At 39.2% G+C, this 21,410-nt stretch overlaps 1 protein-coding gene across 1 annotated transcript in view; it reads right to left on the bottom strand.

Annotated features, from left to right (window-relative positions):
• Positions 1 to 18: 18 nt before the first annotated feature.
• LOC139734994 (protocadherin Fat 1-like) overlaps positions 19 to 21,410 on the bottom strand; it is a 127,029-nt gene continuing 105,637 nt past the window's right edge. Inside the window, exons 9-13 of the mRNA XM_071645804.1 lie at positions 12,405 to 13,422; positions 10,380 to 10,574; positions 1,552 to 1,712; positions 79 to 962; positions 19 to 25 (exon numbers count right to left, since the gene is read on the bottom strand). Coding sequence (XP_071501905.1) covers positions 19 to 25; positions 79 to 962; positions 1,552 to 1,712; positions 10,380 to 10,574; positions 12,405 to 13,422 — 2,265 coding nt within the window. The remainder of the gene's footprint in view (positions 26 to 78; positions 963 to 1,551; positions 1,713 to 10,379; positions 10,575 to 12,404; positions 13,423 to 21,410) is intronic.

Below are 21,410 nucleotides of genomic sequence, written 5' to 3' on the forward strand. Positions count from 1 at the left end.
CTGAGGCCCTTATTACTGTCACGACCTGTGGTAGGGGGTAGGGTGGGGTGTTGGCTGATTGGTTGGCCATGATAGGGCTGGATGTCGTCATGGCGATCGCGGTCCAGGTTTTTCAGCGAATTGTGATTGCTGCGGGTGTAGGATGTCGGTAGAGGCGGTGGAGTCGGACTCGGCTCGCTGATGGGATTCATTGGATACGTCACTGAAGGATACTCGTCGGATAGTTTGCTGCTGCGCTTGAAGTCTTCCCCGTAGGTGCGGGACGCCACCCGTCCATCGGGAGGGTAGCGAGAGCGCCTCTTCTTGCGGTGGTAGCGGCAAGCTGCAATGACCAGCACCACCACAATGATGACCAGAATGACGGAGATGATGATGATGATCAGCTTCATGGGGAAGCCAGTCTCAATTTGGGGGATGGCTGGGTCTACGCAGGACACATCAGCACCGGGGCCAGCAGAGGTGCAGTCTTTGGCGACGGAGCAGTCGTCACCCATCCAGTTGGGAGGACACTGGCAGGAGAAGCTGTAGCCCAGGTCATAGCAGCTGCCGCCGTTCTTGCACGGATTGTTCTGGCAGTGAGGGAGGAGGTTCGGCGAGCACTTGCCGACGTTGTGGGGCGAGACGGCATCTCCCAGCACCGGAAGGGGCTCGCCGTTGAGCCTGGTGCCGCCCATGCAGCCCGAGAAGCCCTGCTCCACGGACCGACGCATCCTGCCGTGGCTGCCTCGGTTTGAGGGCGGTCGCGCACCGATGGTGATTTCCTGGAGGTTGAGGTCCCGGTTATCGCCGGGTGCCGTGCCCTCTGCACTGTACTGGTCATCAAGGGTCAGCACTGCGTGGTTGTTGTCCCTTCTGGCCGACACCTTGTGCCACATGTGATCGTTGACTTTCTTCTGTGTGAGGCGAACAGTTGCCTCACCACTGCCACAGTCAAAACGATACGTCAGTTGGCCCCCTATGATCTGATATGAACACGAAAAACACAAACCCGTAAAACATAACACCTGTTAAGAATGACACAATGCAAAATTAAAAAGTTTGATACACTGTAATAGATTTGTACATGCAATGTTGCAGTTCAGCTAGGTGTAGTAAATGGCGATTTTTTTTTCTGTGAATCCTTCTTCTTTTAAACAGTAAACATATTTCAAGTAGAGAGGCCTTGGAACTTGAACAGTATAGCAACGATGTAAAACAATAACAAGAATGACAATGCACCATTCTATGAGGAATCTAACGCAAAGTTTATACAAGTTTGTATTTGATGTTGTCATAGAAACAGCTGAAAAAGTCTGCCCAAGTAATTGTTGATATGAAGTATCTCATTCCTGCCCCTAAAAAGAGGATCATAACAAAATAAAACTAAAGAAATCTCAACTACCTTTATGTTGCCAATTGTCATTTTGTTATCAAGGTGGTCCTTATAATCTGTGATTAAGTATCTCTTGGTCTCCCCATCCCCCCTCCAGAAAATTGTAAGAAGACAACATGAGGACAAAAAAACATTAAAAACAGCAAGGAGAAGAAAGAGTGAGCGTCATTCCAACACACCTCCAGGACGCTGACATCAGGGCCAGCCCCATACATGATGATCCCGTCGGATCGGTCGGTGCGGATACTGGTGAGCAGCTGGGTGGACGAGGTAGACAGGTCCAAGGCCGTGTAGGTGATGAAGCTCTCACCGTTGAAGCTCATGGGCTCGTCCACAGATGCTGCATAAAGAAGAAAGAGCAACAGATGGACATTATTCATGCACGGTGAAGGGCGAAGAGTTTCTCTCTGGGCAATTACAAAGTCCATATATAAAAACAACTTTACTCACGCTACATAAATCTGTTGGCTAAAACTAAAACTGACAAAGCCTTGAATAGTATGAAAGAGCACACATCTTGGTTGTGGCGACATGTATTTTATTTTTTTTACCAAGCTGAGGCTCTCAAGAATCACTAGGATGGTTGTAACTTGTCTAAGATATCATTGAACAATATGGGACTGTTTGAAAATGTTTATTATTATATCAAATTTGATGATCAGCAGGGGCGTCACCAGCTTTTTTTCAAGGGGGGGGGGGTGCGTTTTGACACTAAATGTAACGAGATTTTTTTACTTTGTTTTGTTTTTTGACAGACATTTGGAATTCATGAAGCTCTCTATCCCCAGACTTTTAGGGTTTTTTAGGGAAACCAAGCGGGGAAAGGGCACCGGCGTAGCTAGGATTTCAGTTTTTTTTTTTTTTTTTTTTTTTTTTGGGGGGGGGGATGGGGGGGGGGGGGGCTGTTAGTATGCGAGGGAGTGAAGCGACCGAGCCCGAGCGAATGGAGCGAGCAAGGGGGGGGGGGGGGGTTGTCCCCCTCCCACGATGAGAACTTTTTGCATTTTGATGTTGTAAATGTGCAATTTGATGCATGTTTTTGCGTGTTTTAACGACTTGAAACAGTCCCACTTGTTTAAGGTAGCAGTATATGTTGATGTCGATTATTATTGAACAATTTGCCTGTAAAATAGTATAGGTTTTTCCATCCATTTTCGCACTTTTGTCATTCAATTTAAAAGATTTATTATTCAATTTCGTCCCGAGAAGCACGTGGAACGAAAATCCTAACTTCAATTTCGTCAATTGTCGACGTCATTTTCGACGTCATAGCATTCAGAATCGTCAGTTGTTATTCAAATTCATTCCTCCCGATGACGGATCGCAGAATGTGAGGATCAAATTAATTTTTGTTCACACAATTTAATGAATTTTGTATTCAAATAAGTCAGATGTTGTCGTTTCTTTATTTTGATGGTGAAACAACTTTACGCCGACATATTTTTACTTTCTCTCATAAATTGTATCATTACACATTATTCCTAACCATTTGCTTAGACAATACACACAAAAAATTGCCAACCAAAATTGATTGAAGGATAAACGACAATCAAAAGACATAACCCAGGACAGTATGTCAGTGTCACATTTTGAACTTTAACTCGTAATGTTCAGGTTTTCGCATCATAATGCATGAAGCAAACTTTAATTTTTGTACCCTGGAGAGCAGCAAACATAATTATGTTATCCATTCTTTGACATTAAAGAGGCCACAATTCTACACTTAGATTTTGTCTTTAATCATGTCAGCCTAGAAATCGTTTGTCAGTGTTTTCGTTTACGAGACGGTACGTCTGTTTGTATAAGTGTGTACTCGGATTGTTTGTGTGTGTGTGTGGGGGGGGGGGGGACACTTGTGTGTATGTTAACTTCTGAATGTAAAATGTGAACGGTTACAGAAAAAACCCATAAATGACTGGAAAATCACACCGGATAGAGATATGAGACGAATATGAATGAAAATTTAACGAAAATGACTGACAAAAGACGAAATCGATCCTGCTGTTTTGAGTGCTGCCAGTGAGACTGACGAATTTGAACTGTAAATGACGAAAATGTACGCCAAATGACTAAATTGAATGGACTTTATATGAAAATGAACGACGAAAGACGAATTTGAAAGTAAGATTGGCCTATTCCCGACATCCTACGACGAAATTGAAGTAAAAATTTGTGAAATTGAATGAAAAAAGTTTGAAAATGAATGGGAAAACCTATATCATCAAATTAAACTTCCTGTTTTAATAATTACATTGAATATCATGAACGCGACCAAGCAGGAGCGAGCGGAGTGAGCAAGAGGGGAGGATGTGGGAGGGGGTGTCCCCCTTCCAGGCCGAGAAGTTTTTGCATATTGATGTTGTAAATGGTGCAAATTAATGCATGTTTTTGCTTGTTTTATCGACTTGAAACAGTCGATCCCACTTGTTTAAGGTAGCGGTATATTTTGATGTAGATTATTGTTAAACAATTTGCCTATAAAATAGTATCATCAAAATAGACTTCCTGTTTTGATATTTACACTGAATATCACGAACACGACGAAACAAGAGCGAGCGGAGTGAGCGAGGGTGAGGGTGTGGGAGGGGGACACCCCCTCCCACGGTGAGAACTTTTTGCATTTTAATGTTGTAAATGGTGCAATTTGATGAAGGGTTTTTTTTTTTGCGTGTTTTATCGACTTGAAACAGTCCCACTTGTTTAAGGTAGCACTACATTTTGATGTAAATTGTTCATGAACAATATATTTGCCTGCAGAATCGTATCATTTGAACAAAATTCTTGTATTAATTCTTACACTAATGTCATGAACGCGACCGAGCTCGAGAAAGCGGAGCGAGCAAGGGTTTAGGGTGTGGGAGGGAGTTGTCCCCCTCCCACGGAGAGAACTTTCATTTTGATGTTGTAAATGGTGCAATTTTATGCAGGTTTTTGCGTGTTTTATCGACTTGAAGCAGTCCCACGAAGGTAGCAGTACATTTTGATGTAAATCATTGTTAAACAATTTGCCTAAAAAGTGATGTAATTTAAATTAACTTCTTGTATTAATTCTTTATAATCGGACCTGAAATTGAGCGATCTGGTGCAAAACTTTGGTGCAATACAACTGTACTTGAATTTTCTGCAGCCCTCTCCCAAAAATAATAATTTGAACAAATAGTTTTTTTTATCCGGTGCAATGTTAATGGCTCTTATTCCGAGTGTGCATAATCTCTGTGTATGTACAAAGTATAGTGAGGTAGAGTTTAGGGGGAGGATGTGGGAGGGGGATACCCCCTCCCGCTCGACGAAGCATTTGAGTTTTTAGAATTGAAATTAAGCGATCTGAAGCACACTTTTTGTGGAAAATCCGGAAATTGTCATTCCCCATAGTGTACTAAGTCTATAGAAGGGACAAGGCAATGGGAGGGTGGTAAGATACCTCCCCCATATTCGATTATATTTTTTCACCTTCCAAATCCCCGGTCAAAATCTTGGGGGGGGGGGGGGGGACTGCCCCATCGCCCCCCCCCCCACGCCATTGGGAAAAGATTAATTAATAATTGAAAGGAGATCATATTCCCTCCCCCACGACGGAACTTTTGCATTTTTTTTTTATTAAGTAAAGTGACAGAATTGGTGCACACTTTCGATGAAACATTTGTAAATCTGTCAATCTATAGGTGCATTTTAGTCTATGGAAAATAGACCGAATTGGGGAAGGTGTGGGAAGAGGTATCCCCCTCCCACACGAGAGAGACTTTGCTTTTTTAGAATTGAAATTCTGCAACCTGCCATCTGGTACACACTTTGGGTGAAATAATTGGACAGATTTCTAGCAACAAAAGCAAGAAAATCTTTTCATCTCGGGAATTATAATCATGTGGGGTGGGACAGATATGGTGCGCTTGCCCCTCGAACTATTTTATGAAGGCAACTTTTTTTTTTCTGTCAAAAAGGCAAGAAAAACTTCTCGTCTCGGGAATTATGGGGGGTGGGCAAAATGATATACTTGCCCTTCCAATTTTTTTTTTAAGAGGCTAAGGCTCGCACTTGGGCTGAATTGGTTAGAAGTATCGTGCTGTACATAGACCCTACATACTTAGTAAGTAGCACACGTACATGCAAACATGTACATGATCGACACAGTAACGAATCATATGACGTCGTTACGACCAGTCTACGACCAGTCACAAGCATTAAGACTGGTAAAAAGTCATGTTATATTAATATCATTATGAAATTTGATCTAACTATAAAAATGTAACATATTCAATTTTAACTTTAGAAGTATTTTGATGTCTTTTTTCTATTTCCAATATTTTCCAAATTACATATTCTCTTTTATGTTGCTAAAAAAATCATTTCCATTCCATCATGATTACAAATTCAGTATGTCGTTATTTGGTTTCTAGCTGCACGATATTTCACACATCTTGAAGAAAAAAAATTATTGGGACTATAATCATTGTGTTTAATTTCTATAAATTTTAATAAGATACACTTCAAAGATATCATACACGATAATTGCATGCATATTTTTATGAAAATTCATGATCGATGTAGAAACCATCAGAAGCCAAGTTCCAACTGGCATTTATTGGTATCAGATTTTCGGTTAGGTTCATGAGTTTAAATGTGTACAAACCATTTGTCGTCGACTTACACTCAAGGAAGTAATTCATGATTTCTTGTCTCGAAGTCGTGCAATCGTATAAACACACACAAAAGAATATTGTATATATTTAGAAAGTTATGAGAAAATGGAGCTATGATAGCACTTAATCCGCATAAACTTTATTATATCAGCAGAACCAAATGTCTATTTTCAGAGAGAGAAAAACAAATCAACCCATAACTCCGATTCTCAAGTAATATATACATTGGTTGAAGCGTTGTGAAAAGACTGTTTTATTGTGTGTTGTCATTTGGCGAAAGACAACTTCATTTTTAGGCCCTAATGGTAAATAATCAAAAGAAAGCCACTTTACCCGATATTAACCAAATTCAAGATCTTTTCATTTAGATGGAACATCGAGCATCACATCAGAGTTATAAACGCTACTGACGAGTTTTATAAGATGCAAATTCATAGGAAACTGATATAATATATCATTGCACGTTTGAATGATGGTATTTTAGCAATACATAGTGTCCTAGCTCCATACCAAGCCTGGACAAAAGTACAGAATCTTACATGAGCAATGTTGCAGTTATTGTTGTTTTTTTTCTTGTATACCGATAACTCGACGGGCGCCTGACAGCGCGATGATTGCATCTTCCATGCACTTGGTGTGCGTGTCTATGTGTATGTGTGTGTGTGTGTGTGTGTGTGTGTGTGTGTGTGTTCTTGTGGGTGTTGTGTGTTTATGTACCTGCATATGTGTTTGTGTGTTTATGTGCTTGTGTGTTTTGGATGTGGTAGGTGTGCAGCATACCGTTACTTGCAAAAGTCTTATGCATGCTAAAAAAGCAATAATAATCAAGATTTATTCTGAAAGAAAATAAAAGTAGGTCAAAAAAGCGAGGTCGTTGTTCACGTCTGAAAAAATAAACTTTCTGGTCATAATCATAAAATTGTAAGAAATTGTACACTCTTTTGTTACGTTATTCAAACTTTCAACTTGTGTTATGAGCACATATTTTCTATTTCAGTTGGACCTACATATTGTGAACTAGTTTAGTAATTATGTCATTAAGCATTACAACTTTTTGCCCGTATATATGAACGTGACACAACAATGTTGCAATTATATATATTATATATAATAGGTGGTAGACGTGGATACAGGATTTAGGACATTAGGAGTAGAGTAGGTTAGATTCGTATCATGGTTGTACCTTGAGTTACTCACACCTTGATTACATCTTGGAATGAGATACTACTTAGCCTTGCGGTCACAACTTAAAGATGACATCAAAATCACGTCCATTTCATTTGTTTATTTTTGTCAAAAAGGCGACTTTAGGACGTCTTTCTTGTTTTCTTTACAAATATACTTTAGAAAGGCATGAATTGATGTGCAAACGACGTGTAAATGACGCTATTCTGACGTGACATCTTGTCTTTAAAATGGTAATTTACACGTCATTAAGAGTTCTCTATATGACCACCAAATATGGCGTCTTTTGGACTACTTCTACACTTGGACTACACGTCAGAACGACGTCTATTTTACGTCTGCGCTGTCGTTAGAAAGACGTCGTAAACTGTCGACAAAAATACGTCATTTTGCTCAAATGGAGAACGTAAAAATGACGTCATATTTAGACGTCATAAAGACGTTTAATATGTCGTCTTAACGACGTAAATAAACAAAGATAATGGACGTCATTTAAACGTCTTAGACTGACGTCAAAATGTCGTATCTTTGCTCAAATGAAAGACGTCAAAAAGACGTCATATTTGTGACGTCTGTCTGACGTCTAGGTGGTCGGACAAAGACGCCTTAATGACGTTCAGATTACTACTTGAAAGACAAAATATCACGTCAGAATAACGTCTTAAACATGTCGTTTACACGTAATTTACACGTCATTAAGAACTCTCTATAATATATGACCACCAAATATGACGTCTTTCGGACTACTTCAACTTGAGCAGAATATGACACATTTCACGTCAGTTTTAAAACATCTATATGATTCCATTTTGTTTATTTTCGTCAAAAAGGCGTTTTTTGACGTCAGATCTTGTCTTTAAATTAGAGATTTACACGTCCTTATGGAGTCATTGTATGATCATCAAGACGTCAGAAAGACGTCACAAATATGACGTCTTTTAGATGTCTTCCATATGAGCAGAAATGCGATTTTTTTTACGTCAGCTTATTAGACGTCTAAATGGCGTCGATTTTTGTGATTATTTATGCCAAAAAGACGGCTTTAATGACTTCAAATTGACGTCATTCTGACGTGTCTCTAGTATCAGGGTATACATCGCTAGGATGACGTGAAAAACACCTGAAAGAGAAACGTAAATTTGACGTCATTTATTCGGTGTTAATATGACGTCATAAATAGTCCTAAATTTTACGTCTAGTAATACGTTAATTATATGACGTCGTAAGTACATCGCAAAACTTTCGTAAACTTTATATTATGAATTAGTCGCTAATATAACGTCGAAAATACGTTGCAAAGCGATGTCAATTTAACAGCAGTTATACGGCGTGAATATGACGTGAAGAATACACTCAAAACTGACCTAAATTTTACGTCTTCTGTACGTCGCTTATATGACGTCATGAATATGTCCTAAAACTAATGTAGATTTCACGTTATCAATATGTCGCTTATATGACGTCAGGAATTCGTCGCAAAACAAAGTGAATTTGACGTAATTATTACGTCGTTTTCATGACGTGCTAAATACGTCGCAAAGCAACTTAGATCTTACGTCATTAATACGTCGTTAATTTGAATTGAAAAATACGTAGCAAAATTGACGTAAATTTTACGTCATTAATACGTTACTAACAATTGGTAAAACACATGACGAAAAACTGACTTAAACTTTACGTCATTACGAGGTCCCTAACATGACGTGATAATTACGTTGCAAAAAGACGCTGAAATCACGTCATTTTCTGGTAATTCTATGACGTGCGACCAGTTTTACCAGTTGCGACCAAATTAAGACGTCTTTATGACGTCAGTCTGCTATGTGGGATGTTCATTCAAATTGGCGTAATGTTATTTCTATTTTGAAAAGGTGAGAACCGTGACTTATATGTATTTAAATGTGATTTTTTTTTCATCCACACACTGTTAAGTATATAGTAAAGGTATCTTTGACCATAAATAACTTAAGTTTGTTGTTCTGTAACGCCCCTCTTCTTTCATACATGTTATCAGAACTATACATGCACCAGTACCATAGATTTACTTCACTTTCTTATGTCCAGTCATGGCAGCACGAGTTAGATACAGGTGTATCTCTCAAGAAGACAGGGAAAAAATCATAGAAGCATTTGAGGGCAATAACCTTGACAAATTGATGGCTAGAGCCGATCCAAGAACTTTATTCCTAATGATGATTAACGCAATATATCATAGCACCCACCAAATGAAAATAATGAAACCTGTAGATGAAAGAAATAATCACGATGTAAATAAACCTCCTTCTCCCAATTAATGTCAAAGCAAACTTAATGTATCTGTGAATGAAATAATGATATCAAACATTTTAGACACATACACATACATTGTATTTTGAAATTACTGTTGCAAAGATAATATCAGAATAAGGAATGAATACGAAAATATGAAATGTTATGATGCTTGTAAACAATACCTATGATGAATGAAAATGAAAAAAAGGACTGAAAGCATAAACGTGTCTGCTAAATTGACTGTAGTAAATGCGAAATTGGATGCCCAAGAATGAATTCGAATGAACGAGCGCAGCGTATACGTGATCACGTGACTATATCATGCTAAATTGAATGAACGATTTTCAAAATGGTGCTTGTCTTACGAATTTGAACTGAAAAAGTGCTGATTCGATTGATGTTAAAGGTAATTTGAATGCTCCAAAATGAATTTGAATGAAAAGATTATACAATTGAAATACCGAACATGCCATCTAGGCTAAATTGTGCTAAATTGAATGCAGCAATTACGAATTAGACTGAAAAAAGTGCGAAATTGGCCGGGAAAAACTATAGTTTGGATATCACTGAAATGGGGAAAAATCATGCAAAATCACTTGGCAGGACTTTTCCTGACTTTTTGTTAATTTTTCCGTATTCAATGACTTCTCAAGGCCTCGAACAATGTTTGTTTTTTAAATATTCACAACTTTTCCAGGTTTTCCATGATTGCAGGACCCCTGCTTGGCTGGAGAGCTGTGTAGCATTTATAATCAACCTTTTACCCCATCCATGGGAACAGTCCCGTCATCCATGGGAACATTCCCATCATCCATGGGAACATTTCCCTCATCCATGGGAACATTCCCGCCATCCATGGGAACATTTCCCCCATCCATGGAGACATTCCCTTGGTGGCAGACGTCCAGACTTACGAAAGCAGGAGTGTGAGTTGTCCTGACAAGTGCAGATGTAGTCCGACCTGTCCACGTCTTCACATCGCATGTTCACGTGGCATGGGTTGCTCGCGCATGGTCTGCTGGAGATGGGCCTTTGGGTACGTTCGGCGGTGATGGTCGGCCGTGCCTTGGGGGTCGATGGCGGTCTCTTGGTAGTGCTAACGCACGAGTCTTTCGAAGTTTTGCAGAAGAAAGAAAAGTCATTCAGGACACTTTATACCTTGGTACAGACTATACTTGACAAATTTCAGGTTTAATTTTCTATACATCCTCCTAAGGAGACCGCTTTACTATACTACACACAACATTGTTGCAGCCTTTCCCATATCATCGGAAAGACTTAACGAAAACATTTTAAAATTATCTTCAGTTGTTAAAAAAAAACGCCATGAGAGTTTTGCTCAGAGAACATACTATCGACATTGATGGGGGAAAAGGTAGAGTAAGGCCATAATGTTATAAAAAATGCAAGAGGGGTGATTTCTGTTTCCTCCTATTCAAACGGGATTATATATGTCACCGGTTTTGTGCACGATTCATCACTTTCAAGTATTCTCAGGATTGCTCTTGATCAAAAGGGTTGTGGGTATTTAGAAGAATGGAAGGTCAGATTCTCATGCTCATGCGCGCCGGAAGGCAAAAAAGGGGCACATTATGTGACGGTGTGAAATTCTGGGCAAGGGAGCGAAGCCACCGAGCGGGGGTACCACGGTAGGGACTTTTTGTAAAAACAGAGTACAAAAGTCGCGTTTACAGAGTAATTAAAAGCAAATTTTTAGAAAACTAAACATGGTGAAAAAAAAATTAGTGCGAAGGACTATGATTAGAACAAACGGGGGTACATTAAATGTGACGGTGTGAGATCCTCGGCGAGTGAGCGAAGCGACCGAGGGGGGGGGGGGGAAGGGTTTTTGGAGGGGGGATACCCCCCTCCCACGGTAGGGACTTTAAATAAAAAACAGTAAACAGTAAAAACAGACTACAAAAGTCGCGTTTATAGAGCATTAAAAAGCAAAGGGAATTAAACATGGCGAAATAAATTTAGTGTGAAGGACTACAAGTATTACATACGGGGGTACATTATGTGACGGTGTAAGATGTACATTATGTCACGGTGTAAGATAATCGGCGAGGGGGGTATCACGGTAGGGATTTTTTTTTGTAAAAACAGAGTATAAAAGCCGTGTTTACAGAAAATTTCAATTCAAATTTCTAGGGAATTAAACGTAGTAAAAAAAATCATGCGAAGGACTATGATCATAACTTATGAAAATTGTTCATTTTCCTATATGTAGAGCGAGAGCGAGCGAGCCACTTTCACTTTGCGATTCGTCTGAAATGTTATCATTAAAATAAAAAACGAGATCGCATTGTTCGAGCAATAAAAGTTATTCTTATATTGCTAAAAAGCATAGAAGAAAGGGGAAATTTGAGGTTTACCAAAGGTATGTTTCAGGGGGCACCCTCGAGGACGCGAGGCTACCATCAATACACTAAATCTACTCAAGTAGAAATTAGTGTATAGATATCATATCAATTTATATTAATAATGTATTATGATTTTTTTTGGCATTTTCAGTTATGAAATTGACAATTTTAGAACAAAAAATTGCCTTTATTGTTCATATTGTTCATTTTGGCCGTTAGATAATTGATTATTTGTTACAGGGGGCACTTTTGGGGGCAAAAACCCGTTTTGCCCCCCCCCCCCCCACCCCCCCACCCCCCCCCCAAACAAAAATATTTATGTATTTATTCAATTATTATTTTATTTTATTTTATTCATTTATTTATTTATTTATTTATTTTATATATATATATATATATATACATATATATATATATTTTTTTTTTTTTTTTTGGGGGGGGGGGGACAAGTGCCCCCTGCCCCCCCCCCCCTCACTTCCGGCGCCCTTGCTCATGCTCATCCACATGATAGGGCAAAGCAACAACGGGTTATTTTCACCATTTCAGTGTGACGATTGATCTGGTCAACGATACCTGTTTCACAGAAACAAATATGATCACGGTGATGTCTGGAAAACACAAAGCTCTCATCAGTGGTCGATAAGGTGAAAATGGTGGAATGATTCATGGTGACCTTAGTTTGGCAGGCATAGTGCAATTTGCAGGACTGAGGTTTACATACGTCACTGACTAATGAAACCACCTCAAGGTTGATAAGATCATTTAGAGCTTCACTCAGTTCCCCAATTCGTTTTTGGATCTGTTTTGGTTTAAAGTATTTGCCAGGTTGGTGTCCGCGCTGGACGGCGCAGACGACATCCGTGTTGGCGTGGTTCTCTGCTGACTCGTGGATGGTGATGAGGATTACATTCGTGAGGGAGTCTACACGGAATTGGAGGGCAACTGTGTACATGAAGGAGAACAAATTATGGAGAAAATCTGCAGGCGACGTGTTTGCAAATGTAATTGTAAAGCTGTTGTCAAGGGTGACCTGGTAAAGCTGTTGCACAGCCACTTTCACTTCAGCATAGACGGTGAAGTGCCCATCGCTGACTTTGACCTTCATTGAGTAGTAGCCCTGATCAAGGTCGGGCATGGCAATAATATGCCCGGTTTTTTCACCGATACTGAAATGGATGTTGTTGTTGAGAAGGCCGAATGTGAGGATGTCATGAGGATCTCTGTCTGTGGCAGTGACCTCTCCAATGTAGCCACCAGGAAAAGTGTCCACGAAGGAAATTATGGTGATCCAAAGTGGAGAGACGACCTGCGGCATGTTCATCTGATTGGCCACAGTTGTGATGACCGCAACGTAAACCAGCGAGGATAGCACGGGTCGGCCACTGTCCATCACCTCGATGGTGAGATTGTACTGCGATTCCACGTCCCTGTTGAAGGCGATGCGGTTGCGCAGCACGTTGCCTCCGGCCATGCTGAACTCCCCGTTATCATTGCCCCGTACAATCTGGAACGTGAATGGGGCACCGTTGGCCGGAGTGTCCAGATCTGTGGCATTCAAAGCTAGCAAGGCAGAGTCCACAGCAGTGCCCTCCTGCATGGAAGAATGAAGCCCAACATGAAAATAGTAAGTTGTATGATTTATAAACATACGATTATTCCATCCTTTTTTCCTTGTGTCCCTGCGTCCTCAGACAATTTGACTCTTCACTTTTTTTTTAACAAAGCTGGAGTTAATTAGGATTTGAGAGAGGAAAGTTGGGGTTAAACGGACCATTTAAATTTGACTCGTTGTATTCATATTAAAAAATGGCCTGATCTTTTTTCTGGTAACATTTGGTTGCTTTCTTCAGAGTTTTCATGAATTTGGTGATCATTTTGTTGTTGTTGAGAGGAGCTCAGTTTTCCCCTTCGTCGGATAAAACAAACCCAGGTTTATCGGTTAACGGACCACTGTGTTCCGTTACGCATTCCTTATTGTAAATCAGAGTCTCAGATCCACTGCTTCTGTGATGAGCTAGAAGTAGGGCCCTACCCTACAATTATATAAATTATACCACAGCACCTTTTATTGTAATTGTTTTACACCTCTTTGGCTATAATCGTATTCAAAGGTGATGATGATACCCACATAACTATTGTTACAGTAGTGAAAAAGAATTGAATCATAACTTTGTATCGATAAATTGCTTTAATATTTTGATGTTCTACTGAAACGTGCATCGGTTACGGGTCGGAGAAGTAGACCGACGGCCATTTTGATTTAGAAACAGGCTTGTTGCTTGCGGGGGTTGCGAGTTTGGTGGCTGAGCTGTGACTGCGTGTATTCGGTGTAGTCCATGGGCCAAGACCCGAAAAATGGGTTATTGGTACCACCTGAGATGGCAAAACCTTTTTGGTATCATTATGTTTGTCTGACATAGATACGCTTCTCAAGCTATGATAGCATTTCCAAATGAGTAGCTTAGTCATGATAAATGAATTTTTAACCAGTTTGGTCTCGTTTTTATATCCCTATACTTCTGAATCGAAACTAATCGCTATACAAAGATGAGCGCTGTCTTCTGTGTATCCACAGGTGTTCTGTTGTAAACGCGGTGCGCTTAGTCTGCATTCAAGGCAGCGAAGGGAATATCCAAAGGGTTATGATGTCCACAGCTGTCACGCGGTGCGCTTAGTCTTTATCTAGAACAATGTACCGTTATCATATCTAAAGTTCCTAATAAAAGGGATTATCTATACTGTTTTTATACTACCCTCTCAACAAATACATCAGTTTTAAATAAAAATCACTCTGTTCATTTACAATATTATTTATTATAATGTATTGTAGTGTACCGGTACATTGTTTTTGCATTATCTTTCATTGTTGGATGGAAATAAAGCGACATTGGCGTGGTATTAGCGTTTTCACCGAAGCGTTTTCACCGGAAAATGGTAAATAATTGAAAAATACGGTAAAATTCACGAGGAATTGCTTTGTTGTTGTTGTTGTTGTTTTTAGATAAAGGGATATACACTGTATTATAAGCTTTGGATATTCCCTTCGCCGTCTTGAATAAAGACTAAGCTCTGTGGACATCATAAGCTTTGGATATTCCCTTCGCTTCCTTGAATAAAGACTAAGCGCACCGCGTTTACAACAGAACACCTGTGAACATGCAGAAGAGAGTGCTCTTCTTTGTATAGCGGTTAGTTTCGATTCAGAAGTATAGGGATATAACAAGGAGACCAAATTGGTTAAAAATTCATTTATTATGAGTAAGCTACTCATTTGGAAATGCTATCATAGCTTGATAAGCATATCTATGCCCGACAAACAAAATGACACCAAGAAGGTTTTGCCACCTCAGGTGGTACCAATATCTGGCCTGGCCCATGGACTAGTGTGGGTCAGGATGCTCTCGGGTGATTTACGCAACGATTCACTGAAGTTCAATCGTGTGCGTGTACTAGTACATGTATTCCGGCGTTCTCTGTTTTTGCTTCTCTCAGAAAGGAAAGACCGTCATAATAAGTATGTTTAAGGCATTTTTTTTGGGGGGGGGGGTAGATATTGTATCGTAAGCTGGGTATATGGAACAAACGTCAAGTTGTCCTTTTTCATTCTTAATCTGAACATCAGCACGATCATATATATTGTATTAAATTGTTTAAATGTTAATGGTTTATAAGAATTAGTCTTCCTCTTTTGAGGACATTCTGTCACATTACTTCTTAAATAAACTTTATTTCTTTTTCATAAAAGCAGTAGGCTTATAACGTTTCAACAGAAAATACTACCTATTTGTCCTTCATAATTATCCGGACAGATTTGCTGCTGCTTTTTTTTCTCTCTTTCTCTCCCTCTCTCTCTCTCTCTCTCTCTGTCTCAGATGTGTTCTGATCTATAGTGGTTGAGTAGGGAGAATGCCAGAATTGAGTGTATTTATATACTACATTTTTCTTCCACGACTACCGGAGTACTCACTCCATGCTCTAAACTCATGCTGCTCTAAGTACATGCTATATGTACAAGGTATAATGTAATAAGTCCCTCTTTTGGAGGGGTGTGGACATTTCTTTTCTATGCCGCTATGTACTACTTAATGAACTTTATCATTAACTGTGATAATTGAATCTTAGTAACTTATTTCATATTATGGACCAAAACTTAATTCTGCGATTGTAAATCGCACGAGGGAGAGGAGGGTGTGTTGGCTGTCGATATCTCATGACTCGAAAGAAATGTATACTTTGATATTCTTTGTCACTTTATTATCATTAGTGATGTGCTCAAAGGTAGAGCCAGTGTTGTACATGCTTATTTTTTCGTTTGTCTCTACATTGATGTTTGAATGTTTCATCTTTGTATTTATTAGCAACGCCAAGTGTGCACGTCTGCTCTTAAGGAGGTCACATGTTTGCAATTTCTAATTGAACGTACGGAAGTGTCATTCACACCAGATGGACCTATGCATCCCTATGTTCTCATATTTACCCAGGGAGGTGTTAGAAAAGGAGAGACAACTCCTGCTCTCCTTTGAAGTCATGCGCGGCACCGCCGAGAAGTTATGCGCTTAACTACAGGTGGAAATCAGGTGCTTTGACAAAAGAGAGCATCAATAATCGGGACTAGCGCTCTCACATCTAGAAATACTTGCCCCTACTGCATTTCGCTCTCTCTCTTTCAATGTGATGGCAACAATGAATTTGTGTACCTTGAATTGGAGCAGCGAATCAAAATGCAGTGTAAAACTGACAATTTTAACAGCAAATAGTTTAAAAGCACGCTGGTGCACGCTTCAGCGGAGAACTTTATTTGAAAGATCAAAATATCCCAGATTAAAGGATAGAAACTAACATGCGGAAATGTGCGCATTATAGAAAAATATTAGGTTTTTAAGATGGCCTAATTTTTTTTTTTATTTCAATTTGCGCATTACGAAGAAACTAGAAATACATGTTTATAATATTGAATTCTTTCCTAAACTACTCTTAATCAATTCGAGTATTTCATTTAAAATTTTACGGGGAAATAAAGCTTGTAATTCAACGAAAGGTGAAATGCGTTCTTCGTCTCCGAACTTCGCCTTGCAACTAGAGCGGTGCAGCGCATGACTTCAAAGCGTATAGTGGAATGCTAGACATCCCATTGTAACGCTTTGAAACAAAACATGTGTTTGCATGAATTACGAAGAGTTGTCTCTCCTTTTCTAACACCTCCCTGGTCTTACATCAGGGGCTATACCAGCTTTTTTTCAAGGGGGGGGGTGCGTTTTGACATCTGTAACAAGTTTTTTTTGACAGACATCTGGAATTTAGGAAGCTGTCAATCCCCAGACTTTCAGTGTTTATTAAGGCAAGAGCGAGCGGAGTGAGCGAGGGGGAGGGTATGGAATGGAAGGGGGTGTCCCCCTCCCACGGTGAGAACTTTTTGCATTTTGATGTTGTAAATGGCGCAATTTGATGCATGTATTTGCTTGTTTTATCAACTTGAAACAGTCCCACTTGTTTAAGGTAGCAGTACATTTTGATGTAAATTGTTGTTGAACAATGTGCCCATATGATATCATTTAAATATAAAGCTTCTTGTATCAATTCTTACACTGATGCCATAAACGCGACCGAGCCCGAGCAAGCGGAGCGAGCGAGGGGGGAGCGTGTGAGAGGGGGTTGTCCCCCCTCCCACGGTGAGAACTTTTTTGCATTTTGATGTTGTAAATGGCGCAATATGATGCATGTATTGATGTTGCTTGTTTTATCGACTTGAAACAGTCCCACTTGTGTAAGGTAGCAGTAAATTTTGATTTAGATTATTATTACAATTTGTCTATAAAATAGTATCATCCAAATAAACTTCCTGTTTTAATATTTACACTGAATATCATCAAGCAAGAGCGAGCGGAGTGAGCGAGGGGGAAGGGTGTGGGAGGGGGTGTCCCCCTCCCATGGTGAAAACTTTTTCATTTTGATGTTGTAAATGGCGCAATTTGATGCAGGTTTTAGCGTGTTTTATCGACTTGAAACAGTCCCACTTGTGTAAGGTAGCAGTATATTTTGATTTAGATTGTTATTGAACAATTTGTCTATAAAATAGTATCATCCAAATAAACTCCCTGTTTTAATATTTACACTGAATATCATGAACGAGATCAAGCAAGAGCGAGCGGAGTGACCGAGGGGGAAGGTGTGGGAGGGGATGTCCCCCTCCCATGGTGAGAACTTTTTGTATTCTGATGTTGTGAATGGTGCACTTTGATGCAGGTTTTTGCGTGTTTCATCGATTTGAAAGTTGAAACAGTCCCACTTGTTTAAGGTAGCAGTACATTTTGATGTAAATTATTATTGAACAATTTGCCCATAAAATGGTATAATTTAAATAAACTTCTTGTATGAATTCTTACAATGAATATTATGAGCGCAGTCTGTTAAGCAATCAAACAGAAAATGCATGTACACGAGGGTGTACATAAGGGGCATTTCTCCTCTTACACGAAGGTGATTTTGTATTTTCAGACCTGAAATTCAGCGATCTTGTGCAAACCCCCTCCCAAAAATAAAAATGTAAACAAACAGTTTTTGTTTTTGTCATTGAGGTGTTAATGGCTCTTATTCCGAGTGTGCATCATCTCTGTGTATGTACAAAGTATAATGAGGTATAGAGTTTTTGGGGAGGATGTGCGAGGGGGATACCCCCTCCCACTCGACGGAGCTTTTGAGTTTTTGAATCGAAATAACGCGATCTGAATCACACTTTTTGTGGAAAATTCGGAAATTGTCATTCCCCATATTTAGTGTACTAAGTCTATAGAAGGGACAAGGCAATGGGAGGGTGGCAAGATACCTCTCTCATATTCGATCAGATTTTTTTTTTCGCCTTCCAAAATCCCAGGTCAAAATCTTAGGGTGGGGGGCGACTGCCCCATCGCCCCCCCTTGCTATGCCAGTGGGAAAGGGTTAATTGAAAGGAAATAATATCCCTTCCCTCACGACGGAACTTCAGATCTGGTGCACACTTTCGATGAAACAGTTGTAAATCTGTCAATCTATAGGTGTATTAAGTCCATGGAAAATAGACCGAACGGGGGAGGGTGTGGGAAGGGGTATCCCCCTCCCACACGCGAGAGACTTTGCTTTTTTAGAATTGAAATTCAGCAACCTGCCACCTGGTGCACAATTTGTATGAAATAATTGGACAGATTTCTAACAAAAAAGCAAAAAAATCTTTTCATCTCGGGAATTATAATTATGTGGGATGGGGCAAATGGTGCGCTTGCCCCTCCCATATCATAGGGGCAATTTTTTTTCTGTCAAAAGGCAAGAAAAATCTTCTCATCTTGGGAATTATTGATTATGGGGGAGGGGAAAAATCATAATATGCTTACCCCTCCAATGTTTTTATGGGGCAACTTTTTTTTCTGTCAAAAAATCAAGAAAATCTTCTCGTCTCTAGAATCATGGGAGGGGGTGGGCAAAATGATATACTTGCCCCTCCATTTTTTTTTTAATGAGGCGAAGGCTCGCACTTAGGCTCGCATTATCAATATGGATTGGTCAGAGGTAACATGCTGTACATAGACCCTACATACTTGTAAGTAGCACACGTACATGCAAACGTGTACAACAAGACGTGCTCCGTACCGTACGGATGTACAGTACGGATATAAAATAGTAAACACTGTAGAATATTAGTAGATATGTATAAAATCAGTGCTGCCAGAGCCCGGGGTGCGAATTGTTTTTTGCCCACGAATTTTTTTGTCCCTGGTGCAAAATGAAAAAATAAAACAATAAAAAACAAGAATGATTGTTTAGCGTCCGGCGTTGAAGTCGCTCTCAGACTGAAGTGGTGATTTTTTTTAAGGGCCTGAAGGGGGTTGCGTTCGCACCCAACGCACCCCCCCCCCCCCCCCCCCCGTGACGCCCATGTAACATTGCTCTACATTATGTTACATTTCCCAACGGATCACAATGGATATGAGTGATACTTTTGTAGATGTTCAGTCTTTGGAAAGCGAAAGTTCTGTAACCATTACAAATAATGAGAACGGTGAAAATTCTGTTTCAGAATTTTTTTTCAACCACAGAATCCGATGAATTAAAACTTGATTTTGTTCCAAATGATATTCCACCTCACATGTTCTCTACAAGTTACTGTTTAGAAAAAGATCTCATTTCATTATCCCATTCTGACCCAAATCAAATTTTTGTTTCTCATTTTAATATAAGGAGCTTAAACAAACATTTTGATCAATTTCTTTTATTCATTGATGAATTACGATTACGAGTCACACATGGTGTCATCGGCCTCAGTGAAACATGGTTACAGGAGAAGTCACCTTCCTCTTTATTGCATATTGATTCATTCAAACTGATTACAAACAATAGATTGTGTTAGAAAGGAGGTGGAGTTGGTTTTTATGTAACAAAAAATTAAACCATCGGTTACTAGAGGAGTTCAGTTTTATGACAGAATTCTTTGAACGTATTTTTATTGGGATAAAAGCACCAAATAAAGGAAATGTACTTATCTGAGAAATTTACAGGCCACCAAACTCTAATTTTACTGAATTTGGTGAATTACTCCACGGTATTTTGTCGAATAAGTATTTCAAAATTAAAACATGTCATCTTATGGGTGATTCTAATTTAGATCTGTTAAATTGTGATAATTATAATTGTCAAGAGTTTCGTAATCAAATGTTGTCTAAGTCTTTTATTCCTCTCATAAGAAGACCTACAAGAATCACTGACATCTCTTCTACTGTAAAAGATAATATATTTGTTAATAAGTCATTTTCTGATATTTCACCTGGTATTGTAGTTATGGATGTTTCTGATCATTTTCCTGTGTATGCACTTATTGGTAACATCCACACTCTGGCTGACAGTGCACAATAATTCCGGTTTTCATGTTATGTCAGACTCAAACATAAATAGTTTTAGGGAAAGGTTGAAACTCGTTGATTGGTCGATTGTTTATAATAAAAATGACGTAAATTTATCCTTGGATATTTCTATAGATATTTTGTTAACTCAGCTTAATATTGCTATCCCTTGTCGAAAATTCTCTAAAACAAGTCATAAAAAAGTACCTCGGCAGTCATGGGTTACAAAATTACTTTAAAAATCATTAATCAATCAATCAATCAATAAGAAAAACAAACTTTATTATAAACATCGTAAAATACCCACAGTTACAAATAATCCCGATATATTCAGTATCGCAATATCCTCACCTCTTCACTACGGTCAGGTAAACGGATGTATTTTATGAATCAATTCGACAAATGTAAATATGATATGAAGGGTACGTGGAGGGTGATAAACCAAGCGTTGAAATGTAATACTGATAATAACGCTCCTAGTTATATTCAAGAGGACGATGTTCGTATTGATGACCCCACAGATATCGCCGAAGTTTTTAATGATTTTGTTTTTAAACATTGGGTCAAATCTGGCCGATAAAATCCCTGAAGCACAGCGGGAATTTCACTCTTTTCTGGGTGATAGGAATATGGAATCTTTATTTTTTGTACCCATTGTTGAAGAAGAAATAATAAAGATTGTTGATAGGTTAAATAACGAAAAAAGTTCGGG

Source organism: Diadema antillarum, unplaced genomic scaffold (assembly GCF_040938485.1).
Source record: "Diadema antillarum isolate AM-2024a unplaced genomic scaffold, OU_Dant_1.0 scf00000003, whole genome shotgun sequence".
NCBI classification, from domain to species: Eukaryota; Metazoa; Echinodermata; class Echinoidea; order Diadematoida; family Diadematidae; genus Diadema; species Diadema antillarum.